Source organism: Zophobas morio, unplaced genomic scaffold (genome assembly GCF_036711695.1).
Source record: "Zophobas morio isolate AGI-343-1 ecotype UQ-CSIRO unplaced genomic scaffold, CSIRO_AGI_Zmor_V1 ptg000005l, whole genome shotgun sequence".
NCBI lineage: Eukaryota > Metazoa > Arthropoda > Insecta > Coleoptera > Tenebrionidae > Zophobas > Zophobas morio.
Genome location: NW_026972110.1, coordinates 15,377,701 through 15,404,282, shown reverse-complemented (window position 1 = coordinate 15,404,282; position 26,582 = coordinate 15,377,701). Strand labels below are relative to the sequence as shown.

Here is a 26,582-nt window from a genome sequence, read left to right as displayed (position 1 = left end):
TCAATTCTTTTCACTTTGACCCCAAATTTTGCAATTTCGGCAAAAAGAAAAGCACAATGTAGACTCCGGGATTTTCCTAAGGAGTCAACACATTTTGTTATACGAGTATCCTGCTATAAAGGCAGCTATTAAAATTATTGTTTCATAAAGTTGACACATTAGTATGATTTATTTATTATTAAAATAATCGAAGTAAATCGATCAATTGAAAGAAAACTTGTCGAGGAATTTTAACGATCATTTTCCTTAATGGTTTTCCTTGACCTGAAGAAAATATGTTCCGCGCGTTGTGCGTTTTTACAATTAATAATAGTACTGGTGGAAAAATATGTTTGATTAATAAAACTTTAAGATCAAAATTATTTTACTGTATTTAAATTGCGTCTAATTTTGGTTACGTTATTGCGTCAAAAAAGACAGAAGTTTTTTTTTGTTGACAACTGTAAATTAAATACTCGTTTCCTTTCACTGACATATGACTATCTTTCCAGGAGTGGTAATTGTACAGATCGTATTTTTCAGTAGCGCAAGATGTCTTCACCCGAACAAAAACCCTAAAGAATTACTTGTTGGCACGTTAATATGAGCATATTCTCTACAACATGAAAATGTCTTTTTTTAGATATAAGTCACAAGTGCAAGAATAACTACACCACAAGCATCCACTTACCGTATGGTGCTGGATCAGCAGATTCTCGAACAATTTTACTAAATTCTGTCGCTTCCTTAATCAGATCTTGTTCAGTTCTTGTTGTAGGTCCACATCCTGAGAATAATTGCAAAGACAAATGTATTACTGCATTTGTAGTTGAAATATTTAATTTTCAACAAACTCGTTCATTTTGCCGTGGTGGTGGAATCCTTCTGGTAATTTGTTTTTTGTGGAAAACATTTTTAAATTGTGTTAATTTTTAAGAAGTCCGATAGCAAAGAGTTTGCAGACGTGAGTGCAGATATATGTGCTAATCATTCAAAAAATGAATATGAACATCTAATTCATGCATATTTAATACACACTAGACGATTTACCATGGACATAAATTTCGTGGAATTTGCTGGAAGCATCAAAATGATTGCCACTTCTGCCAAATGTAAACTTTTATTTCTAACTTTTTCAGTTTCGTAGGTGACGTTCGTTGTTCACGAATTTTCCACGTTTATTTTTCGTTTAAGACCTTAGCAATTATGGAAACTGCACCAAAAACGAGATTTATTGTGTACTGAAAGGGGAGACTTTTTGCATTGATAAATTTCTCGAATGTGATGGAAATAACAACTGTGGTACACCTAATCAGGGTGACGAATATTGCACCAGTAAACTGAGACGATGACAAATTGACCCGAAAAGTCTCAATATCGTTTTAGATCTCCACATTCAAGACAACATGTTGTTCATAATAATCTATGGAACCTTCCTAGCAGTGGTAGTTATCTTTATCTTCGTTCAAATATTACGTCAGTGCGTTCCCAGCGTCCCCAACCACTTCTTCATATTTAACGAAGATCAAGAATACAACTTTGTGTTGACATCTCAATCCCTGCCGCCGCTACAAATTCGCACAATTCCCGAAAATAAACACACAGATCGACCACAAAGATCGTCTAAAGCTACTGATACACAAATTTATTAATCATGTCAAGAAGAGTGAATTTATTAAGCTCAAATAAAGAGATCACTTTTCGTCTGATGCTTGTTAATTAACGAAAATCTGAAGTTAAAAAATAATGAATTAACATTCCTGGCATTGTTATTCACCATTACCTCCTCGTCCATGATGCGAAATAATTAATTTCCATTTAAGTGATGAACTAGATCCATTTAGTCCATCGATTTCACCTTTCACGTATGGAGGTGGATTTAAGTATAACTCTGGAGAGGCAATCTTCGTTCCTCTTGAATGCTTCGTCACGAAATTATAAGTTTTTTCGTTTCCGTTATGTTGCAACTGCAAGAATAATCCACCAAATGACTCACATCTACAACTGTCACAGAGTCATAAACTTACTACACTATCAGCTCTTAGAATACCTGTTGCCACAGGCGTTCTTTCGCAGCTTATTTCGTACTGTAACGAAAACGAAGAATTGTCTTCTAGACACGACGAGTTTTCTTCGGATGATGGGTTAAATATAAGTTCCAATTTCTTTTTCGACGTTGTGGCATTGTCTTTGGTAGTTTCTTCACTGCAACAAGTTACGTAACTGTCAGACTTATTTTCTTGCTGTTTGTAACGACTCATTTTAAAGCAAATGTCGGCGAGGCTATCGTGAGCTGTACTATTCGTTGGAGCGCTTCTGCTCTTTGTCGGAAATTCTGTTTTTGGTCTTTGGTTCTTTATATCTAACTCCTGGTTACTTACGGCATTCTCCAACAATATTGTATCTGAGCTATCGCTTGCAAAGCAATCGACGTTTAGAAAATCGCCTTTTTGACTTTGAGGCGAGTTCATACTTTCTTGATTTTCGTTTTCAGTTTCTGGTATTTTATTCAACATGTCTTCTCTTTTCATTTGTAAGTACTTACTGAGTATTGATCTAACTAACTGGTCTTTCTGTTCTTTCTCAACTTCTTTACGCAGCTCCTCAGGTTTCGGCGGAAGAGTTTCTTCCTGTTCGATTGAACTACTTTCGAATTTTTCTGAATAAGCTTGAGACAATAGTGCGTTGTTCGGTGACATATTCTCTAATTTAGCTAACACCGGTTGCATAAGGTAATATGAAGAAGTGGTTGAGAAAGTAACGGATACTTCACGTTTAGCAGGCATTATTTTAGACGGTTTGAAACTCACATTTGTCTGATTACGTGGATTTGTATCTTCTTCTTCGTCATTTTTCAAAATACACATAAAAAAGTTTTTCAGAAAGCCGGGTTTCTTCGATTTACTCCGTTTTTTCTGGTTTAATTTTTTCTTTTCCATATCATTATCCAGAATAGTGCTACCGAAAACGAATTTAAAACGTCATTCTTTTTTCGGAATACTGTCATGTATACATGTCAGAAAAATATCGTGGTGGACTTACACCTCTTTTATTTGCATAAGATGACATTTTCTTATGTAACAGCATGACAGCTAATGAGAAGCGTGCTCAAATTTTAAAGTCATCCACAAAATTTAATAATAGCTCTAAGCTAATTACTCAGAGGCCCGAATTTAATCACAATTCAGTCAAATAATCAGTCCTGTAAGGTATAAGGTTTAATTAAAAGAAATGAAATATATTTCCATAGCTCACTCTAATCTGAAAATTTTTTAATCACCCTGTACTTGTTATTAAGTCAGATGTTAAATCAGTTGCTTTTTCAATGAATGCTTGTTGTGGTATCCTCAAGTTTTTATATATTGGTTTATGAATAATTTCTATAACTTTTCTGTTTTTATTAATGGATTAATTGAATTTAATTAATTTTATTAAATTAATCTTAAAAATTAGTTATCGCAAAATTTATGGCCGCAAAATTCGAATCTTTTGTATGGAAGCATTGAAAGTTGAAACCTGTTGAAACTAGTTCTTAATAAATGTGTGAATTCAATTTTTAATTAGTGCTTAATGTAATGTGTGTCACATTTGACACTGCTTTTGTACGTTTTAAGTTAAACTTGTATACACAGCTTTCGGTATTTTTTATTCTTTACTTGTGTCATACTATTTTGACACTTAATTCTACCATATTAATACTAGAGAGCAATAAAAAATACGATCGAAGATATCCATGGATTTTTGAAAGTTTGTCTTTGATCGTTCCACTTTCAATTGAAACTTTCAAATTGACAAGACAAAATTCTATCAAGGACAAATCTTCAAAAATCCGTGGCTGACTTTGATCATCTTTTTATTGCTCTCTCGATAGTATTATAATAGATATAGTAGAATTCTTTTAATTTTGGCAAGGAGGAAGACAGAAACAGAAACATATGGTGTTACACTTTGCCAAAATTAGAGGAATTCTACTGTATAATAAACTTTGTGAAAAACGAATTCTACCGTCGTTGGAGTGGCTAAAATTTCAAAATTTTGACAATTTAAGTGTAAACTATTATAAAGTGTAAAACATTCTTTAAACATTATAATATGGTTTTAATTGCTATTTTTGACGCTGAGGCTCGATACGAAGTGATACATTTTTTAAACTTCAAACGTCATAATGACAATAAGACATATACTTACTACATATGCTTTGCCATTTCTATTGAAACATCACTTGTTGATCATAAATTTGCCAAAGTTCATAATCATACAATTTTCTAACCGTTTGACAATAAACCGAAAGCTGTTACCAATTGCTAAATTTTAAGCAAAATCAACAGGTAGTGTTTAAATAAAAGTGGCAAAGACAATATATCAAAACCGTCATTTCATTACTTGGGTATTAGAAATTGAAAAAAAGTTAAAGACGAAAGTTGTACGGTTCTGGTATTGTGGGACATGCAATCAAATTACTTTGAATTATACAGAGTTTTCTATTTTTAAGGCGTAATACATAACTTAATTTTTCAAATGGGACATCCTATGTATTTGTACATATTCTAATTGACCTCTTCTTAGACTTATAATCATTTTTTTTTCTATTGCGACGTTGCCATGTTATTCCAATTTTTACTTCTCGAGCGTAAGCTAAGGATCAAGTCCATCGGCCAAATTGCCACTTTCATATTTTCTCGACATGACCTCTAGTCTAGAGTACGAAAAAAGGAGTCTCATGTTTCCGTCTATCTGTCTATTTGTCTATCTGTCTGTCTGGGATCTGTATCCATTTTTATTAGACAAGTAATCTTCGAAACTACTGGAGCGATTGTTGTCACATTGTGTATGTATATTAGGAATAATATAAAATAAGATATTCCTCCACTTGTGGTGTGTGAATTCGTGTAGAATTTTCATCCTAAAAATCCGGAATTTTTGGAAAAAAATCAAAACTGAATAACAATACATATTTTACAATATAACTTTGAAACTGCAAAACCGATTGCTCTGAAATCTTGTGAATATTTTAAATTTATAGTAATCATGGTAAATCGTTAAGCAAAAATTATTCGTTTATACCCTCCCAAAAAATTGATGACGTCATCTCAAAATTTTGTCGAATAAATCCTACCCAAAATGTGCAAAATATGATGAGTCTGTACTTGTGGTTTATCATTGCATTAAAAGCCTTATGCAGGGCGACTCACAAAAATTAATTCGCATAATCAAATTTTATAATTTTTCGAAAAAACTAGATTTTTTTATCGTATTTCAGGGAATTTCTGTCGAAATAACCTTCGACCAACTCTCTTAAAATTGGTTAGCAGTGGGAAGGTTTACAAAAAATCGCAATAAGATTATTTTAAAATTTGTGTTACAATATTTTGTGGAGAGAAAGAAAAAGTACCCGCTCTGTTGTGGTCTAAATAAAAGTGGGTCGTATTATACAGAGTGTACATAATAATATATAATATTATAATTTTCAAATATCGATATTTCAGTTTTTTCAAATAAAGCACCTCTATTTTATTAATTATATTACAATATTAATTCTGTTTGTTTGTATTTAAAGTTGATAGTTATTGCGATTTTTTACTTTTTTAAAGACACACCGACATAACGAAAAAAGAGAACAAAAAATAGAGTAAGATGCACTAATAAAATAAAAAAGTTTAAATATCGATATGTGGCGACACAATAATAAGTAGTAGTAAGCGAAGAAAGATAAGCCGCTCTGTAGTCTAGCCTTAGGTCAGGACACCAGAGAGCCCGGCAAGCGGGAAACGTGTGGTTCGGTTTCCACTGTAGCAGCAACACTTTATTTCGCTTACCTACAGACATTTAAACAATTAATTATAATGTTTTAGATTTTTTTATAAATACCCTATATATTAAAATTTTATTTAAAGGACACCACAATGAAACACGTACCTGTGTTTATCTCACCACAAATTATAAGAAAAGATCAATGAGAATATATAAAAATATAAAGGTGTTCTGTTTAAAAAAAACTGAATTATGTACTTTGCCTCAAAAACAAAACACTCTATATAGTCGAAAATAATTTTACTGTATGCTACTTTTATTAAAGAACTGTGTAAGTTTAGTTTAACTTTAGTTTTACTTTTTTTAATTTAATTAATAATTTTCTTGAATGAATTAATGGAACATCAAGGACCGTGCGCTTAGTACTCACCCTGCATACTGCTATATGGTTTATAACGTTCAATAAAGTGTATATAATATACCCTAGGTTTATGCATATTTTTCAAAGGATGCTGCAATAATTCAAATATAAAATATTTTTATTGTAACGAATTAAACAGACTTATTATTGATCTATATTTTAAGCACCCGAAAAGTGTGACATTATTCTGAAATAATTTAATACAAGACCAAAGTGTACGACCAAAAAAATGTTGATACCACTGATGGTGATACAACTTCATGTAGATACATTCTTTCTGTTATTTTCATCAAAACTTTCTTGAAACGTCAAGAACACATGCAAGTCATAAATTTGCTCTTGACACTGCAATTTAGCACTTTTTTGAACTTTCAAGCAGATTTTGTTCGTTTTCAAATGTAGTTGTAGTTTCAACGATGATATTTGATGAGAACTGCGTTTGCGTTTTCAGCTCTGAATTTACCAACGTAGGGTGGCACAAAATATAGTGGTTTTATAACTTTCTCACACTACCCATGTCAACGAATAATCTAATTTATTAAATACAAATTTATGACAGCATCTCAGACTTAAATGCTTAGTGTATTTGGTTGGTACGCTTCTCCTAAGTTACAGACTAGAATACCCCTTTTGCCCTAAATACATATAACTGGCTTATCTTTAACGATATTAGTTGAAGAAGTTCTTTGTTCATAGTCGTGGGGGCTGGAGAAGTCAAACCCATGAAACCATTATATTTTTTTCCACACTTTTTTTTATACATTATAAACTTATGAAGAAATATAAATCGAAATATAGATTATTAATTAGTGACCATAAGCACTAATAAGCATTCACGTTCGGTAGAAGTAACTGACAGAAACTTTTCTGTGGTTAAGTTGCAATCTTAAGATCACTAGAAATTTAAGATTGGCATCAACTGTCTAATTTTCTAATTCAAATGTCAAATCTGAATTTTGTGGAAAAAAACGAAGTTTTTCTAATTTCAACACGCTTCGTTTCTAGAAAATCCTTAAATTCAGCGTGGAAACAGTTTCCATAAAAGTAATCACGAGAAAGCTCATTTTAAAGGAAAAGAAACAAGAAATATTTCGTGGTTTTCAAAAAATTGGGTAAAACGAAAACAGTTAAACTGGTGGCAGAAATATTCTCCGTAAAGTTCGCTAGTGTTGTCGAGTGTTTTTCGAATTTTAAAATAATACAGATACAGCGGCGCTTGTGCCGTTAATATTATAATCAGAATCAGAAAGACGACTGCGCAGATTTATATACCTACATGCTTTGTTGGTTCCGTTCTACAATTGGTTTTTAAGTTTTATATAATCGTTATTGTTTTGTAAGAGGTAAAACACTTGGCTTTGAAAATAATTGTACATAATACACGTATAAATTTAGGTTTCCGAAGGCGAAGTTTTTCACATTTTAAACACGTTATAGCTGCCAGAATCAAATTTCTAAGGCGGTACCTATCTCCAATTGCGTGATTGTGGTGAAGATTTACTTTTCATTTTCTTGAATGAGACATGGATATACCAGAACGGATCCATGGTGAAATTGTGGATCCATGATGATGACATCAAAGCTTGTCCTCCTAAAAAAACTAGTGAAGGGAAAAGATTCAAAATTTTACATGCGGGTTGCTCTTTGGGCTTTTAGAGGGATGCGATTTTCTCCTTGGTTCAAAAATAGATTCACCAGATTACCACAAAACCATCACATTTTCGATATTTGACCTTTACTTACTTACATGTCACATTTTTGATAGCTACTTTCTGACATTCCAGTAATACATTATACACTAGAACAATTATGTCCGCAGTTACACAGCTTAAAAAAAAAGTTACCAAATCTAGTTACATCTACCGAACGTGAATTCCTTATACTTGAAATTTTACAATAAAATTAAAAAAAAGTGTTTGACCACTATGACACAGACTATGATCTCTATTAACTACACTGGAAAATTGTAATGCTTGAAATTCCCTTAAATTTTTAAAACGCTCGTAGAATATACACCCTGTATAACTGTGGAGAGGATAAGCTAATAAATAAACATTAGAATCATAGAAAACTCTACAAGGTCAAGATATTCCACGAATATAATTAATCAGTCGGCTTTTTGACAGTACATATTATTCACGTGTGTCCGTGTGTGACATTCCAAGTACATGTAATAAAACCATTCGTGTATGACCTCCTTTACTTTAGTTCCACGCTTCCACACTGTCACTTTTTGTCAGCTGTCAAAAAATGTCTGAAGTTTTTAACGTCAGTCAGTGAATAAAATGCCGAAAAAATGAGTTGGTGATACATAAATATATTTTTGTGTGGTGTTAGCGGTTGGTATTGTCGAATTGTCTAATGAATCGGAATTGTAAATTTGAAACATGTTTCATTCAACGTTGACCACATTTTTATTAGTTGTTCCATTAGCCGTTTTAACCTATGCATTCGATACATTTTCCGAAGAACTGCTCCTAAAACCCCTGGGCAACGATCATTTATATGCCCACTTTCAGTTTGCAACAAAATGGGATACAGACCCAGAACAAGAATCATGTGAGTGTAGAAAATCATTCTAGTAAAATATTTTGATTGTCATGTTGTAGTTCGACACACTCACATGTTCCCCCGAGCACTAGGTGAAATAGTCGCACGTTACAATGTACAGGAATTGCACGTAAGTTTAACCGCTGGCCTGTGGATGTATGAAACGTGGGGTTACCCCATAATGGATGCAGCACCAGGAGCTGAATTATGGGTTTGGTTTAAAGAAGATACCGAGAACGTTGATAAAAACTGGAAGGAATTAGCGAGCTCACTATCTGGCTTACTGTGTGCAAGTTTAAACTTCATAGATAAAACCAACAGCATAAATCCAGAGTACACTTTTAAGCCTAGAGGGGCAGTTTCTTCTCCTACCATAAACTCAACTTTCGTCAGGTAACAATAAATTTATATGAAAACACATCTTTAATTTTTTATGTATGAATTGTAGATATTCCAGTCTTCCACGTGAAATTGTTTGCACAGAAAATTTAACACCATTGAAGAAACTGCTCCCTTGCGAAGCAAAACAAGGTTTAGGGTCTTTACTAAATGCAGGTCACATTTACAACACCCGCTACCATTCCATGGCAATTCACATGCGTCCAATCTGCCGTGACAGTTCGTGTGAATCCGTCTCTTTAGAATTGCAACAGTCCGTTTCCCTAGTTTACGATCTCCTAATTTTGGAAGCAAAACACTGGTCCTTTAGAAAATTGTTCGGACAAGGTGTAATAGGACGATGCGTTTTGGCGGAAACCGCCACCATTTATGTGGATACCACCAACAATGAAAGTGTTCCATTCCAACTAAAACCAGATCCTGATGAATACGTCACCTCATTTCGCGGCGGATACGTTCATACGTACGCAAAATATGACGTACAATCTTACGTGATGAGTCTCAACGCAAACTATTTAGGAAAGAATAAAGTGGTCTTAAACTCTCCTCCGGCGATCTATGCCAATCAGTACATAACAGGTTATGGTCAAGAACGAGGAGGAATTGTTACAACGATCTACAACAACCACTGGAGCCCTTTAGATGTTGTATTTCTTCAGAACATTCCATGGTATGTGCCTATTTATCTCCACACTTTAAAAATCGACGCTGGCGGTGTTAGGATAGAACCCACTCGAATTCACTACATTCCCGGCCGCCAGAGGGAGCGACCTTACCACCTCGAAGTACTCGTTAAGCTGCCTGCTCGCTCCATCACATCACTTTCAATAGATTTCGATTACGTATTTTTAAAATGGCAGGAGTACCCACCAGATGCTAATCACGGGTTTTATATTGGTTCTGCGGTAGTTTCGACGATTTTGCCGTTGGCTCGAAATTACACCGGTTTGCCACAAGATAGCTCCACGATTTCTGATAGTTTTAATGCCTCAAGAAGTGGTTATTTAGTTCAAATGAGGACAGAAAGTACGGTGATCACGTTGCCTACGCCCGATTTTAGTATGCCGTACAACGTAATTTGTCTAGCTTGTACGGTAGTAGCATTGGCGTTTGGACCTTTGCATAACATTACTACTAAAAGATTAATTTTAATTGTTAAGGATAATGAGCACTTTATAGTTAAATTGAAGAATAAAGTTGTTGGGATATGGACTAGAAGAACAAGCGAGTGAAATAAAAGTGTTCGCTAGTTGTGAATTTTTATTGTGGTATTAGTGTGTTTTTTTTCATATCCAAAGACTAGTTTTTTATAAAATAAAAAGCAAACAGTGTGATTTTGTTTTTATCACTTTACCTTTCAAAATCAGTCATATTTTGCTTTCTTACAATAAAAATTACTGAGACGTGTGACTAGTAGTATTAGTAACGTATTTATTTGTAACGACACGTAATTGTTATCGCCGTTTGTTACATATGTTTAAACAAATGTACAAAATAAGCAATAATGATGATTAACGAATTATTAGCACTCCTAAGTAATTATCTTTATTACTTCACAACTAACAAACTAGTCTAATAGTCTATAGGTGAGCAGCCAAAATTTGTTTTCTAATGATAAGACTACATGTTTGATAAATGGTTTCTTTATAATAAATTATACGAAAAAAACCGTCAACTTTTACATTGTGATGTTCCTACATTTAATTTACTGTGTTGATTAAATTTTACATATTTTGTACATGTGTTTTAAAGTATACACAGTGAGTCACTTTATAGTAAAGCATTAAATTCTCTGTCTCTTTTAAAATGAATCTGGATCTACTAAAATCTGAAAGTTAAACATTTTCGACTCACTCTGTGCACTTGCAAATGTGGAACTTATCAACAAAAAGATGTCAAAACTCATTTTTTTAAATACTAATCTTTAGTTAATAAGTTCCATTATAACCCCGTTAATCCCACCACAAGATGAAGATCACAAATTTTTATACACAATTATTTACTTAATAATAATGAATGGCGAAAATGGCAATTATGAAAGTTGCCCAACTAAATGGTAAACACGATGAACTGCTTTTACTGTCTCCATTTAAACCAGCAGCAACTTGAGGATTCGCCTCTGCTCTACAGACGTCACCACAATCCTCGTCCTCACATATATCGCATAATGTAGATGTTCGTCCTTTGTAAAACAGTCTTGCTCGTTTAGCTGAAACATTGTTACTCAAAACCAAATTTATGATAATTCGTTGTAACTTACAGCTATCATAGTAGTCATAAATTACAACAGCAACAGGTTTTTGCTTAGCCACTTTATGCGTCCTGAAAGCTGAAATTGTCGGACAATACTCGTACAAACTAGTGATGTTATTAAAGTAGAGAACAATTTTGGTTAAAGAATTTTTCGTTTCGACTTTTTGGACGTTTTGTGAGACTTCTAAACTCGGTAAAGAGTCGACATCTGCGGTGAATCCGGAGGGTAAATTCACTTCCATGACGGCCATATTGCTTTCCGGGCTTACACTTAAATTACGACTGACGAAGCTGGAAATGAAATGTTAACACTGGAAAAATTAGTAATGTTTCCGTATTTTTTACCCTGTACATATAGAAATTTGTAAATGATCCTTGTTAGAATTTTTGTCGACTTGCGGGTCCAAAGTAAACATAGGCCAAGGTCCAGTGACGTTCATGTTATACTGATATGAAACTCTGAAAAGTGCTAAACCACGTCCTTGTGCCGTCACATTAACTTCCCGCGAGGCTCTAGGCAATTCTAGCTTTTGAACAATCATGGCGTTATTTTTGTTAACATTGAAGTTGTGGCGTTGTTCTTCGCCATATGTCAATTCAATTTGCATGTTGACGTTGGTTGCTAATTTCAGCACTAGTTTGTAAATTGCGTATAAACCTACTGAAGTGTCTTGCGATGACGTGAAGCCTCCGATGCTGTTTTGTTGGTCTACTAGCCAGTTTAGAACGGGGATTGCGTCTTCGAAGTAGTTGGCTTCGAGGAATGTCAGCAGTCCGTAAGCTGACGTTTCTATGTCTATGGACCTGGGAAGCTTGGTCCAAGGGTTTTTACTTTCGTTGTTGGGGACGTCCTTAGCCCACCATTTTTGGTTATCGCTGGTTTTAGAACGGCCGTCTAGTAAATTGAAGGCGCTTTGTTTAGAGGGGTGTCGGGCTACTTGCAGTACGTAGCTGCAGAGGGCTATGGTGTAGATGGATTCTTGTTCGTCGATGTTTCGGGCTATGTAATCGAGGCCTTTGTTGACGGTGTTGACGTAATTTTGAGCATATTTCTGGAAAATAGAAATAACAATTTAAGGTGAATTATAAAACGATTATAGTTAAATTGATGATGATGACTGAATGATGTTGGTAAGAAAAATTAATGACATCTGTAATCCATACAGATTTTTTTTTTAAATAACAGAAGTTCAATGAAGATTGGCGTTGCAAAATCTTGGAATGACGTCATCAAGCTTTTGGAAGGGATAATAGATAAATTTTAATTATCGATTTACTGTCTCCAATATAACCTTTCTGTATTGTTAAACAAAGCTCACAAGGAATCGACTATGTATAGTTTCTAAAATAAATTGCAAAATTTTGTAATGTATTGTTTTCAAAACCTATAGGAACAATTTTAAAAATATTAGTAAATCATAGGTATAAAAGCATATTTCGTACATTTTAGATTGGATTTATTTGGTAAGCTTTTAAGATGACATCATCACATTTGTGTTAGGGGTGAACAGACAAATTTTGGGTGTCATTTTACCATTTATATGATATTTTAAAAATACATCTAAAATTTCACAACAATCAGTTTGGTAGTTTCCGAGAATACGTGTGTCTGATAAAATCGCCGACAGACAAGCGGAAACGGGAGATCTACTTTTTCATATTCCAGGAGCTATGAAACGTCGAAAAAAGATCACCTTAACCATTCTTCAAATGAACGTTATTACAATATTTCTGTAGCTTACACTCAGCAAGTAAAAAGTATCTATATGATAAACTATATCATGCTTTGGAATTTATGGCTGGTGTATTTTTCAAAAAGTATCAAAAATGTCATTTTGAATAAAAAAATCTGTAAAAGAATTTATACAGAACTGCCCGTTCCTCTGGAACATAATGGTCCCAGATGCATGTCAGGAGGTATTTTGTAAAAAAATTATCAATTTTTTTAGGAAGTGACAAAATCTGCCTTATTATTCCCACCAATAATTTGATAACGCCACATCAAAATTTTGTCTGGTAAATGGTATTTAAATTTTATAGAATAGTATACTCCTGTACTTGTGGTTTATGACTAGGCCTTGAGTTTTTATCTTCGGTATTAGATTTTTACAAACAAATTAAAAATTGTTTTATGGTAATATAAGAAGAACGTCCAGCAACCATTCGTTGACTCAGTCCGTTAGAGCGTAGTGCTAATAACACTGGTTCGATCCCCCGTAGGCCATTTTTTTCTTAACCTGTAAGTGGCGTTCCCGTCGAAAATCCGAACATCATCCAGACGTATTTCTCGCGACGTGGGAAATTACACCACCGAGACGTAATCCTCGCGACGAGGGATGCATTTTGTGTTTATTTATCATGTGTTTGTTTGGGATAAGCTGGGGACAGTCCACGATATAAACTCTCAAAGCTAATTGTTTTAAGCAACCAGTCACTTGGATCATGGCATAATATAACATCATGTGTATTCTTTATTTGAATCGTTGATAAAGTGTGGCATAATTTAACATCATGTAAATTTTTGTTTGAATCTTGATAAAATGTGGCATAATTGAACATCATGTAAATTCTTTGTTTGATTCGTTGATAAAGTGTGGCAAATATTAACCTCATGTAATTTTGTTAGATTTGCAATTTTTCACTTCATGCAATTTTTTTTCTACCTCATAATTTTAGCCTCAGTAATTTTCTTTGCTGTATCATTTAAATTGAACGTAACTTTTCATACTCTGCAGTTCCTAACCTCACGTATTTTTTTTTTTTTGTTTGAACAAGTTTTATTTCACACCAGATCTTTGTTGTTTTTATAAATCTTGACTAGTTTTTTGACCACGTAAATATTTTGTTGATTAATGCTTCCATCGTATAAATTGTCGGATGTCCAATCTTAAATCTCAGATGAAAATTCTTTGCTGTTTAAAATTTCACGAGAGTGTATGGCGAATTTGAATGTTGTTTATTGCTCTTTTTGAAACTTTAACACTTGTTCGCTTGTAATTTAATATCAGAGTCATAGAAATTGAACATTTACATGGAATTGAGGTAAATAACACCGAAACACGTGGCGGAAGCGGAGTGTGCGGTTCCTTGTCGAGCTGGCCGTCGCAGCATCTGTACAAAAGACGCAGATCTTGAATAGAACTCAGGGGAGCGGTCGGAATGACGTGACGCTCGCGGTTTGTCCCAATAGCCGGGATTTCCAATCACGAGTTTGCGACCGTAACGGCCTGTCAGCGCGACACGTTTCTTCGTTAAATAGAAGGTTTCTGGGCGGCATGTGCTTGCCAATAGAGTAGAAACGAAACAACCACAACCAGGAGCACCAAACTCCGATCGTGCTACAACGCCCCCTGTGGGTAATTTTGCTGTGCTCTAGAATGAAATTAATATAGCTTGATCGCCACACTCTTATAGCGACAAGTTAGGCGAGTTTTTTTTTGTAGCTGAGAAATAAGAGGTCTTCAACCTACGCAACTTAGTCTTAGCTTTTTTTTTCTTTTTTTTTTGTCAGTGGAGGAATAAGTAATTTTGTGTCCTCCATATATTTTGCGTTTTATTTAGGGGTACTTTTCCAACCTTGAGGTCCACTCCTTTGCATGTGAACGCATTCCGCCACAAAAAAAAAACAAACACAATGTAGGGTTCTATTTTGTTAGTTGATCGCAACGACTATACCTATTTTTTTTCTGAAAAGCTAGATTTGTTTGATTGTACTTCAGAGGCTGTCCAATAACATGAGACCAATTTTTACTTCCTGAGGATAAGCTAAGGAAGTATTGTAATAGGGACCGTCTAACGAATAACTATTTTTAAGGTTTCTCGACGTTTCACACCTACAGTACGAAAAAATAAGTCCCCAATTTCCGTCTGTCTGTCGTCTGTTTGTCTATGTCGACTTTTATTACACAGGTAATCTCCGAAATTACTGGGTCGATTGTTGTCAAATTTTTACGTATGGTAAAACGCTTACTAAAATTTGTCTAGTCATCCCCACTAATATTGTGATGACGTCACCTCAAATTTTTGATAAGAAGTACACCTTATCAAACAGTATTTATGGATTATTAGAAACGGCATTTGTTGGACTGTACTTCAGAGATGAGGGAACTGAGGGAAGTCTACACAATGTAATCTTAATTATCAAAAGTTCAAAAATTGAAGAAAAACCGTTAAGTAATCAATAAAATTAGTCGATTCATACATAATATTTTTTTGTCGTCTTCTTTACTCAAATAAAAAAATCTCCAACAGACAGCCAGGTGACAGGATATGGACAAATATACGGAAATACTTTTACGAGACATTCAAGAAGTAAATATTAAAGAAGATTACTGAAATATAAGCAGATGACGGCATAAATTTTTTGGAGGGACAAATTAACAAAATTTGATATATACCTACATTGTAGTCTTAATCATCATGTCATTATTTTACAGAATTGTACGAAGTCTCTTCATACGTATTTATTTTTTTTTACGTTGCCAAAGTACCTACATACAAATGAGACTGCTTTGCAACTCATAGCTGTAATAAATATTTCTTTATCAAATTTTAAAATACGTCATATTTTTTACGGAAATGCGCAACTAAAATTTTCTTATTGTGGTCCGTTTTACGTGATTTAGCAAAAATGTTAAAATTAAAATAGGAATAACTTACTAAATTGTAGGAAAAGAAGTGTGTTATACTATAGGTTCTTAATAAAAAATTGATCTAGGGTTATTTTGGCAAAATTTCCCTCGTCCCTGAAGTATATGAATGGACTAATAAACTACAAATATAGGCTCATAGATGTTTGCACATTTTTGATGGGATGTACCGGATAAAATTTAGCGATGACGTCATCAATTTGGGGAGAGGGGGAGATAAAGTTTAATTAGCGAATTCGTATGCTGACGATAACCTTAACTCGTTTGCAAGATTTCGAAACATCCAGTTTACACCTTCAAAGTAAAATTGTAAAATGTGAAGCAATTTTGATTTTTTTCCCGAAAATCTGGATGTCTAGATTAAAAACCGAACACGGATTGATAAACCACAGGTGCAGGAGTCTGATATTTTCTCAAATTTAACATTTATTCGGCCAAATTGTAAGATGATGTTATTAATTTTTGGGAAAGAGAACCGCATACATGTATATTGGACAATAAAGCTTCTAATTTGTACTGATAATTGATTTTTGACATTAAACACAATTTTTGCACAAATAAATTTTGTGAATTTTGCACCACTACTCCGTACATGTTTATGCAGCCGCAAAAGGTTAACCTTTGTCTCAAATACTAAGTATTCAAAGTTCAAATTTAGTAAGTTTGTAAAAAATCACCTGGTTTTCGATGAACGCCAAAAGAGTAAACGCAGTAAGCGCCAAACTGTTCCCATTGCGATCTTGCAACTCTCGGTAAATGATCGACCCGACCTCCACAAAACTACCGTTCCTGCCTTGAATATTCGCCAGCCATTCTAAACAACCTTCGATGATTTTTTCGTCGACGTAAATGTGACCTTTGGCTTGCTTTAGCGTTAAAGCAGCGTATGCGGTGAGCCTGCAACAAATACAGTTACGTTATAAGGAAAATTTTCGACAGTTAAGACATACCAGATGCTGCCATTTGCGTCTCGTGTTCCAAAAGCACTGAAGGAACCATCCGGTCTTTTAAAACTTAGTTGTTGCTGGTATCCCTTTTCAAGCTGATCTAGCGCTTCGTTCTGGATTGTAGGTGTGATCTGTCTCGTGTATCGCAAATATTGCAAAATAATCAAATTTGGCATGAGGTGAATCATGTTTTGTTCACCACACCCAGTGGGGAGTCGAATTAGGTTTTCTAGATTGACCATGGTGGGTCCTAGCAGATCGCCAACTGCCGAAACTTCGATTTTTTCGGATCCGCTAACCGCGTTAGAAGGAATCGTGAAATTGATGGTTTCTTTGTAGTTTTGATTGTTTCGTAAGTCAACAAGCACTGTTTTAGTGTAATATTCCATCTCGCCTTCAGTCTAGAAAAAAATACAATAGTTAATCATTACCTAAATCTTAAAAACTGACTTACAGTGACCAAAAGATTCTTAATGGCTACATCTTGGTTCTTGGGGCTATTCGCGGTGACTTTAATTTCAATCAAATCCTGTTTGTGTGGTCTTATCATAAAGGAAACTGAAGCACCACTGTTTTTCTTCAGTGTGATTTTTTTCCTTCGATACAACTCAATTTCTGAAAATCAAAAATTTTCACTAGATCTAAATATCAGAAATTCTTACTTTTGGTGGCGTTAGCACTATTAGAGACTTCCGCAAATTCAAACTTCTGTTCCGGATTATGAAGGGTGACTTCTGCAACCACGTCTTTGTCGATGTAGTTGTAAACCACAACAGGTACAGCTAAAATCTCTCCTCGTTGTACAGAAAATGGTAAATCCAAAGTTACGACAAAGCTTTTAGAAACTTTCACTTTTTTGGGAGTTGTGCTCAAGCCTAATCCATGGATGGGATCTAAGGAGAATCCTGTGACAACCCAGGTGTTCAAAGAACTGGGTACTTTTCGTCGAATAGACGTTTTTCCTTCGAATCCAGACGAGAAATTTGTGAAAAGCCAAGTATCGGCGATTTCTTCAGTTAAGTAGACTTTGGGTTTATTCCAAACCGGCTTTGGTATCCTGCTGAAAGCATAAGGTCCTGCTAGAGGAGGTCTGGTGACGGTGTGAAGAGGAAGACCGAAGCCTCTGTCAGGCTTAACAGTGCTAGTACCGTAAAATAGAGGTCGCAAATAAATATCTTCCACTAAAACACAGTTCTCGTACATTTAACAAGCAAAAAAGTATGAACATACGTGTTGGTTTGTGTCTATAGATGTGTGAGTTGGTGAGGAGATCAGCTCCTGAACTCTGGAAGTTACTAAATTAGAGTCTGCCTAGAGGTTGGATATCAGTGTACATACATAGATAGCACTGTGTGGATTGGCTGCTCCGGGTTTCCAAAAGAAGTGATATTTTGAATCCTGCATGATTAAAGAGTACGGTGACTGCTCAGCAACGTCAAATTTCTTTAATTCGTCGGCGACTTGGTTGTGGGTGATGTCAAAACCTGATCTTAAATGAACCGCATTTTGATCCACCGCCATTAAAGCTACGTAAGAATTTGGCTGCGCTCGTATAGTGATATCTATATCTAGAGAAGGTAAAGTTTCAACGGGATTCACTTGGACTTCCATCTACAAAGCAAAATTTAACCATAGTTTGTAACTAATTGTCAATACTCCTACGAAATTTTGCAAAAGACCGTCAACTTCAATATCGAGAGAGTCACCAATTAATTCTCCGTCTTCACGAACGTAAGACACTATGAGATGGGCCACTGGTACCATAGCTCGAGTTGCAGTAAAGTGGAACCGATATTCATGCATATTATCAACTTGGAACGTGTTGGCGTTGAGAACATCACCTCTCCCCAGCAAAACGTAACTAACGTATTTAAGAGGTTCAGTACAATTAACTAAAATCTCCACATCTAAATTAACTATCGGTCTTTCGGTTTCAATAGATGCTTGAAGGAAAGTGTTGCTGTAAGAAACAGCTGCCGGTATAGGTGAAATTCTCTCTTTCAAACCTTCGTATTCAGCCTGCAATACTTTCTAAAGGAACAGTTGTGATAATTGCTATTGTTACCTCAATTCTAAGAGCGGTGGTGTTTGAAACATTTGTCGGCGTGTTGTATTCAAGTTTAACAATACCATTTTTGTCTAACTTATGCTTTTCCTCTACGTAGACTTCATCAGCTCGTGAATATCCATGTCTAACAGTAATTTGTTTTTGGTCGGTTCTTATAGGAGATCCGTCATGGTTGGATACTTTGACCTACAATTTTCGGAGTCATTGTTTTAGAATTATAATTAGGCGATTGTTTACATAGGCTGTGTATTTTAGACCGGGTTTGAAGTAGTCGGCGGTTTTAATGAGGTCCATTTTGTAGTCGTACTTGTGCAAGTGGACTTCGACGGAATTGTTTTGTCGACGACCGGTTGAAGCTTCTTCCACGGCGACATCCACCACTACAACTCTTTCGTATTCGTCACTTAATTTCAGCTCTTTTTCGATATCGAACTGGACGGTGGATGAACCTTCGATGGGTATTACTTTGCGGAGGGGGTTTTGGAAAATGGGTTGAATAACGCCGGAGAAGATTGTTGGGTAAACCGTAATTGTAGCTTCTCCTTTAACTTTTTTGCCATAGTTGTATCTAAAAGTTTCGTTGGAAATTTTGGTGTGGGTTTTGGGCTGGGTTCGAACTGATCTTAGCATTTGCTGATGGACAAGCCAAAAACTATACTATCCAATAATTGGCATTTTCGCATTGTTGAGAAATTGTCATTTTCAAAAATCACTCAAACTCAAAAGATGTTAAACCTAAGATCTGAAAGCTTATTTGCGTCATGGTATTAAGTATGTATGTCGAAATGTAGCTACTAGTTATGCTACATTTTACGCCTCCTGAAGTACTCGACACGAAGGCCACCATTGACAGTTTTCCAACGACGTCAGTCGTTGTTTATGAACCTTCGTATTGTAGGTTTATGGATTGGTGGGTAGAAGTTCAGCAACATGGCTGAAGGTTGTATGGAGGAGTCGTTAGCGTGCAAAAAGGATATTGCACAAAAAAATCAAATTTCACTTCATTAAAGTACTACTGTATAATTATTGACTGCGAATAAATTTTGCAGTAAAATTGATGAGGAATGAGTGTTGTAATGATAATGAGTTAGGTTATGAAACAGATGTTGGCTTTGGTTTTTCCAAGAGAGGTTTTTCTTAAGAATGCAATTTTAACATGTTTGTAAATTGACTTTCAATTTTGACAATAAATAAAATTTTACAAAAACCGTAAATTGCTTCATTTTTGAGTCTTTCTTTACAGATATAAAAAGTATGTAAATCCGTAAAAAAAAAACTATTTCGAGGACATGCTTGATTTTTGTTGTAGGCACTTACAATATTCAGAATCAAAGTATTTTTATTTTTCTGAATTATTGCCCTATATTTTGTACTTTTTTTTTGTTGTTGGCAGAATTGTTAAAACCTGTTGGTTAGTATACTAGGTGAATTAGTAAGATCGCCTTTTTTGATATCTCATTAAGTGTTGAAGATAAAAAAATCAAACACCAAAGTTGTACACACACAACATCATAACATAAGTCAAAATTATTTTCAATTATGCAGGGTGATTCTGACCACTAGTGCATAATTTTAATGACAAATTATATGGCAAAAAATAAGTAAAGAGTTCCAGTAAAACTATGATCATTTCTTAAAAATAGAGAAGGTACAGAATTTTTAAATTTTCGACATTGTCAAAACTATTTACATAGTTAGTGATATTAGCAAAAAAATTCTTGAATACTTCAAAAAACATGATTTTCTTGATTGTTACAACTGAGGTGCCTTGGAAATGCCATTATTGCCTACGTATTTCTTTAGTAACCTCTAAAAATTGAAAGAACTGCTACTAAGGTGTTACAATAAAAATTGTTTTCTAATAAATTAACTACGATGGAAAATAATTTTGATCATTCTCGAAATTTTAAGATCCTTTTATAGCCATATTTTAAAAAACTGATCATGCTCTCCTTAGCTTTATTTGCTTATTTTTTGCCATATACTTCGTCATTAAAATTATTCAGTAGTGCTCTGAATCATCCTGTATAGTAATACTGAATCTTATACAAACTAGTTAGTTTTTTTAATAGAACATTCTACATAGTTTTACAACCCCTCATTGACATCTTTTTAGATTTTACAAACATGTTTTATTTTTGAATGCAACATCATCAAGTTCCTCTAGTTATTTTTTTTTTAATTTTTTCGACAATGCAAAGATTCATAAACAATATCTTTAAAACCTATGTTGCGATATATATTTTAGAGATAAATAGACAAGTATATGCTTTTTGTACACAGTGTTTATATCAAGAAATCTAAAATATTATAATTTTCAAGTACTCATATTTTTTCTTCTTTTTTTAAATAAAAAGTCATAATTTTATTTCGATACTTCAACTTTAGATACTAATAATAATAGTACTGTATTTTCAGATTTTCGGAAAAAAGGGGGTGAACCGCTTTTGATTTGATCAATAAAATAAATTGCTCCATCCATAAATTTTTTGGATACGCCCTGTATAAACCATTCTTAATTAAAAGTACAGGCTTCTGAATTTACAAACTTGCTATAATAAAATTAAAATTATGCCTTTAGTTTAGGTACGACGTCAAACTTTAAATACTACGAGGTTCCTCTGTATTGAATTGTATTCAAACTTAAAAGTATAGTGTTCAAAATTTACAAGGTACGTTCATAAAATACGGCATTCGTATAAAATTCTGCGTTCGTTTATGCTGCTAATAATTTTAAATCTAAGGTAAAAAATAAAGGCAGATTCATTAATTACGAGGATAGGAGTATGTTATTTTATGAAATTTAAATAACATTTACGCAAAATTTTGACATGACGTCATGAAATTGTTAGAGGGGATGACAACAAAAAGACGACATACAGGCGGACAGACAAAATTAAAAATAAAGACATAGTTTTCGAAAAAATTGATGCATAGAGATTTTTACTTCCCAAGCGTAAGCTAAGGAAGTATTGTACTAGGGTTTATCAGTAAAATGGCTACTTAAAAAAAAAATCCAATAAACTTGAAATAATTTAGCAACTCGCATCGGAGTTTCAAAAATAAAATAAATGTGCTTGTAAAGTCTAAGAAGAGACCAACCAGAAGGGATAAAAAAATCTGTAAAACGATATACCTATTAAAAAATCTACAGAACATTTTATGTATTTAGTTGAAAATAATTATTTTAGCTTATGCACCTCAGTAAACCGTCAAATTTATCGGTTGTTGATTTTTTTCTATCAATGAGATATCGAGAAGTGCCCACTTATGGATGTACTTTGTGTAATATATGTACATTAAAATTTTTTTAAAAAATTATTGCCTTAAGATTTTACGATTAAGTTAGGTAAATTAAAAATTTGAAAAAAAATTACTTTCGCTTTTAGAACATAATTGAGAAAATTTTGCGTTTAATAAAAAAGTGAACTAGTTGACATTGATGTACGAGCTATATTTTTAACATTTAAAACATACCTCTTCTAAAATAAATAAATAAAGTTGTTAAAACTTGAAAACCTTCAGAGCACAAAATGAACACAAATTTGTACGAAAATTAAAATAGCAAAACACAGAGAGATTTGATCGTATATGGAATATATCGCCACCAACAAAAAATGTTAAAGCATGTATAGTCGGGAAAAAATATAGTGATTATTATTTAAAAAAGAAAATATTTTCGACCTTATGAATAGAAAACTTCAGTTGAGTTGAAATGTTAAGATTCAATTTAAATACAAATGATTGTCGAATACACCTTTAACATTTAACGTTTAGTTATAATATTTAGATCAACAATATTTATTGATATAAATAAAGTCATAATTTTTTATGAGACTTCAGAAAAAATGTATATTCCTCCGTTTGGGAACTTGTAACATAACTATTAAGATTGTTATTAATATACTTCTGTGAATTCCTTTCACTATGTTAAACAACTTATTTCCACAACAAACACAAGTCTTGCTATAATAAAATTAAAATATATATAAATAATGAACGATATGACGAAATAAAACTAACATTTCTTGTTATTTTGAAGCCCAAATTTGATTCTGTGAGCTCCAGTGAATTCCACTGGGTGCAAAATTATTCCATTAATTATTCTAAAGAATCTATTTATTGACCACATAATTCCGGAAATAATTCTCTTAAAGAGTGCAATGGAATCACATATTTTGTACTTCACAGCAAAAATTGTGTTCATTGAATCTTTAAGCTGTAACGGATGGAAAAAGATGTAGAATTGCAAAACATACAAATCTAAATACATTACAAAATCAATTATGCTCTCATTTATGTATGTTACCTTTGCGGTCTATTACGTAAATATTACTCCAAAGACTTCAGAAATTTTATAACATACACACTTTGAAGTTATGTTCCGATGAAAAGCTATATCTTGGATTTTGAATTTTAGCGCAATCATTTCAAAATAAACATATTTTGAGAATTATTTTGGCAAATGCTAGGATCCGAATTTTATAAGCCAGTACCACTGAATTATCTACTCACTGTGTTTGTACATTCACAGTCAATACATTTTCTTTGAAAGTCATGTGTTTGGGTGCCTGAATATTGACCATAAATTTCGGTACTATATACTCCGCAACTTCCACAGATTTGCTGAAGGTTTGCCCATGAACCGTTACCGAAATATTCCAGTTGCCCAAAACTGGACTTTCGCTTAGCCCGATTTCTCCGGTGAAAACACCACGGAGAGCTTGAATGCGTTTCCACTCTTTTACGGTGTTACCTTCCCCATCCTAAGCAAAAATTATTACACACGCAACAAATAATCGTGGAATACTAACCGAAACAAAAATGTGAAGAAGCTCATTTCGGACTTCGGCTGCCGGTTTTAAGTGTGCATTTAACACAACCGCTCTGAACAAAATTTTCATGCCGGGTTTATAAACAGCACGGTCTGTTTGTATAAACACGGAATAACTTTTGTCCATAAATTCTACCGGGTAGTCAGAATAAAACTCAACTCCTCCTTGCCCCGACACCACAAGTTTGTAGTCTGCGTATTCCACATCCCCAACTTCGAGTCTGCATATTCTGGAAGTGTAGGGTTGGACTTCTGCGCGATCCTCGCTGGTGTAAATCGACCCATTGGGGGAAACACCCTGAAGGACGGCTTTGATTCTGGTGGGCTCTGATGTTTGCTGGACAGAAACAGCTACATGGTATTCGCTGTTTGGGCGGACTGCTCTTGGCCCAACGACCTTGTAGAACCTACACACAATACCAAAAATCACATCGTGGGCAAAATATTTAGAGAGCTGTATTACAACAATGTAATTTTGCAAAGACACGCTGTAAGTCATGGTACTTTCTAAAAAACGGGTTAATTCGATCGTAAATTAATCATACCACAGAGAAAGTAAAATTTTGTTCCTTAATGAACCAGTTCACTTGCAAAAGTTTCCGGAAATTCATTCGCGAGTAATTTTGCATGTATTATATTACAATGGTGCACCGGTTTAAATAACCACAATTATTCGTGGAAGCAAAAAATGGAAATGTATCATGGGTCATGCAATGAGTTACTTTCACGTTGGTGAGAATTCGAACCATTAAAATGGTGCTTTTTGTCTGTGGGTGTGTTGGACGATTAATAAATAAGACAGGTCTTTCCATTTTCGGCTTGGCAACAATTCGCAAAAAATGTCGTCACTATTTAAATAATAGTTTAAGTAGTAGCTTGTTTGGTACTGGTTACTGGTACATTTTGACACTTTTCCGTCTGGTTCAACGAACGATACCGTGAACAATCGACAATAAACAAAGAAACGTTTTTTCGCAAGGTCTACGCTCGTAAATTATTGTGACTTCAGATGAGGTTCTGTAATTGCGCTTAATTATAGCTTTACTTTTTTTTCGTTTTATAATGATAGCCTGCGCAAAATTTAAATATAATAATTGTGTTGTTAACGTATTAGCGATTACTGACATGCTAAAAGCTTGTCATTAAAAAGCAAAAACTGAAGATTGAGGATGTGACTCAATTCGTCAACGATTAGCACTTTTATATTTGTGGCAAAATAATTAAAATTATAGATTCGGTTTCTCTGTTTCAAAGGACCTTTCCATTTTTTATAAATGTCACGAAAACCTGATATTAGGAAAACGGTCGTTCAGAATGTTTATTCAACAGGTTCTTTGTTCATGGAAGTATACTAAGAAACCGTGGGCTTAAGGATTTCGCTCACGCACTTTTTACATCACAGTTTCGAGATGTGTGACACATAAGGAAAGTGAAACTGACGCTGTAAAAGTGCGTAACAGTTCCTCACAGGGAAATCATTTAATTTTACTCATCACAACCATATTAGGAAAACCGTGTAGCTTTCAAAAAAGTGTTTATGTCTCGGCTGAATGCTTCTACTGCAAAAACCGTCGATATTTTTAGCCAATAAATTTTAATTAAAATTGTTCGTTTCGTTTGTAATTTTAATTAGTTGTTTAAAACATCATGTTGCATCGTGCACTATAACCTTGTGCAGGCAATGACTTTTTCAATTGTCGGCTAGAGCAACAATAAAAGTAAGAATCCTTGAGGTGAATATATGACAATGACGTTATCCTCTACTCACTGACTAATTACAGACTAAAAATTAAAAATAACATTAACAGTTAATCTTATTTTAATTAATGCAACTTGTGTGTATTTGCGCTTCAAACTCGTTAATTTTTTGCATATCCTTAAGCTAAGTAACCGCATAATGTGAGCTAAGGTCACACCAAAAAAGCCACACTAAACCAAATATTAAAACTTGAAAGTTTGCGAAATATCTTCCTTCCGCTTTGTCCTTGATGCAGGACTTATTTGATTACAAGTAAAACATTTTGGCGAATTCATGACATCATCGAGCTGTTTAGAAACGGTATTTTCAACTTTTTGCGGCATTTCGAATCGTTCGCAGATAATATCTATTCTTAGAATACACCCTGCACTCTCCTCAAACACACAACTTCCTTACCCCTGACAAGTCACGTGGGTAATTAAAAAACCGAAAACCACAATATTCATCATCATATCACACAATTATTGTTAATCACAGTAACACAAAATCACGATTCATTTTTATGCACAGTGTAACAGTCCGAACGATTTTTGTTTGTCCTTTTCACTGAGTTTTCTTTAATTTGTCTTATTCGCGCAGTTTCGGCTTTTTGGGAGGGTGAACTCCCAGTTGTTCTGGTGTCAGTGAGTCGCGAACTGCACTCTGCGGTGTTGATTCATGGTGTGGCCCCTAGCCCACCTTGTTCTCCTGCTGTCCGATCTCTACGTTTTCTGCGATCACCTCGTGGCCGTAACTGAACGTTCTTGGCATTGCTTTGTTTATTTTATGACGTCTAGTTTGCAGTTGCACTTTTTACCTTAAGTATAATGCAGTTTGTGTTTGCTGCATTTGAATGTAATGCGGTTCGTGTCTTATCGTTGCATTAAAATCGCCGATGGGAACGGGGATTATAATTTAGGATAAATTACTTAATTTGATTTTTCCTTGCTTGAGGCTATTATTATAGAATATAAACGAGGTTTTTTTCTTAAA

The 26,582-nt window shown here is 34.2% G+C and overlaps 4 protein-coding genes across 7 annotated transcripts; 2 read left to right on the top strand and 2 right to left on the bottom strand.

The window, feature by feature from the left end:
• Nucleotides 1-468: 468 nt before the first annotated feature.
• Nucleotides 469-1,631, top strand: LOC135120021 (uncharacterized). 2 transcript variants are annotated; one of them, XM_064044389.1, is made up of 5 exons: nucleotides 469-572; nucleotides 623-867; nucleotides 920-1,091; nucleotides 1,174-1,314; nucleotides 1,366-1,631. In XM_064044389.1, the coding sequence occupies exons 1-5, from the start codon at nucleotides 476-478 to the stop codon at nucleotides 1,629-1,631; spliced, it is 921 nt and encodes a 306-aa protein (XP_063900459.1). In that variant the 5' UTR covers nucleotides 469-475. The 2 variants fall into 2 exon arrangements, with proteins under 2 accessions (XP_063900459.1, XP_063900453.1); XM_064044383.1 differs by having other exon boundaries at nucleotides 917-1,091.
• On the bottom strand, nucleotides 1,616-2,957 carry LOC135120004 (uncharacterized). Of its 3 annotated transcripts, none has more exons than XM_064044366.1 (3): nucleotides 2,007-2,957; nucleotides 1,763-1,946; nucleotides 1,616-1,709 (listed from the first exon to the last, which is right to left on the bottom strand). In XM_064044366.1, exons 1-3 carry the CDS (start codon nucleotides 2,916-2,918, stop codon nucleotides 1,699-1,701), a joined length of 1,107 nt encoding a protein of 368 aa, XP_063900436.1. In that variant the 5' UTR covers nucleotides 2,919-2,957; the 3' UTR covers nucleotides 1,616-1,698. The 3 variants fall into 3 exon arrangements, 1 of the variants encoding a protein (XP_063900436.1); XR_010278469.1 differs by having other exon boundaries at nucleotides 1,625-1,709; nucleotides 1,763-1,977; nucleotides 2,030-2,957; XR_010278468.1 differs by having other exon boundaries at nucleotides 1,626-1,709; nucleotides 1,763-1,983; nucleotides 2,030-2,957.
• Nucleotides 2,958-8,384: 5,427 nt separating this feature from the next.
• LOC135122840 (GPI transamidase component PIG-T) lies at nucleotides 8,385-10,434 on the top strand. The gene is made up of 3 exons (XM_064047289.1): nucleotides 8,385-8,710; nucleotides 8,761-9,094; nucleotides 9,150-10,434. The coding sequence occupies exons 1-3, from the start codon at nucleotides 8,539-8,541 to the stop codon at nucleotides 10,330-10,332; spliced, it is 1,689 nt and encodes a 562-aa protein (XP_063903359.1). The 5' UTR covers nucleotides 8,385-8,538; the 3' UTR covers nucleotides 10,333-10,434.
• A 92-nt stretch (nucleotides 10,435-10,526) lies between these two features.
• LOC135122838 (thioester-containing protein 1 allele R1-like) lies at nucleotides 10,527-26,350 on the bottom strand. Its single transcript, XM_064047288.1, has 15 exons — nucleotides 26,007-26,350; nucleotides 23,832-24,258; nucleotides 23,533-23,783; nucleotides 19,255-19,585; nucleotides 19,015-19,203; nucleotides 18,612-18,968; nucleotides 18,288-18,560; nucleotides 18,180-18,234; nucleotides 17,612-18,130; nucleotides 17,404-17,564; nucleotides 16,953-17,350; nucleotides 16,680-16,899; nucleotides 11,699-12,405; nucleotides 11,361-11,644; nucleotides 10,527-11,309 (listed from the first exon to the last, which is right to left on the bottom strand). Exons 1-15 carry the CDS (start codon nucleotides 26,060-26,062, stop codon nucleotides 11,104-11,106), a joined length of 4,434 nt encoding a protein of 1,477 aa, XP_063903358.1. The 5' UTR covers nucleotides 26,063-26,350; the 3' UTR covers nucleotides 10,527-11,103.
• Nucleotides 26,351-26,582: the final 232 nt, after the last annotated feature.

Excerpts from the sequence above, each read along its gene's own strand:
- LOC135120021 (XM_064044383.1), top strand. The coding sequence starts at position 476 with ATGACTATCTTTCCAGGAGTGGTAATTGTACAGATCGTATTTTTCAGT. Across the intron at positions 573-622 it reads CCCTAAAGAATTACTTGTTG|ATATAAGTCACAAGTGCAAG; the intron begins GCACGTTAATAT and ends GTCTTTTTTTAG. Across the intron at positions 868-916 it reads GTGGTGGTGGAATCCTTCTG|AAGTCCGATAGCAAAGAGTT; the intron begins GTAATTTGTTTT and ends TTAATTTTTAAG.
- LOC135120004 (XM_064044366.1), bottom strand. The coding sequence starts at position 2,918 with ATGGAAAAGAAAAAATTAAACCAGAAAAAACGGAGTAAATCGAAGAAA. Across the intron at positions 1,947-2,006 it reads TTCTAAGAGCTGATAGTGTA|TTGCAACATAACGGAAACGA; the intron begins GTAAGTTTATGA and ends TTATTCTTGCAG.
- LOC135122840 (XM_064047289.1), top strand. The coding sequence starts at position 8,539 with ATGTTTCATTCAACGTTGACCACATTTTTATTAGTTGTTCCATTAGCC. Across the intron at positions 8,711-8,760 it reads AGACCCAGAACAAGAATCAT|TTCGACACACTCACATGTTC; the intron begins GTGAGTGTAGAA and ends GTCATGTTGTAG. Across the intron at positions 9,095-9,149 it reads ATAAACTCAACTTTCGTCAG|ATATTCCAGTCTTCCACGTG; the intron begins GTAACAATAAAT and ends TATGAATTGTAG.
- LOC135122838 (XM_064047288.1), bottom strand. The coding sequence starts at position 26,062 with ATGATGATGAATATTGTGGTTTTCGGTTTTTTAATTACCCACGTGACT. Across the intron at positions 18,131-18,179 it reads CTATAGACACAAACCAACAC|TGGAAGATATTTATTTGCGA; the intron begins GTATGTTCATAC and ends ACTGTGTTTTAG. Across the intron at positions 12,406-16,679 it reads TGGCGTTCATCGAAAACCAG|AAATATGCTCAAAATTACGT; the intron begins GTGATTTTTTAC and ends TCTATTTTCCAG.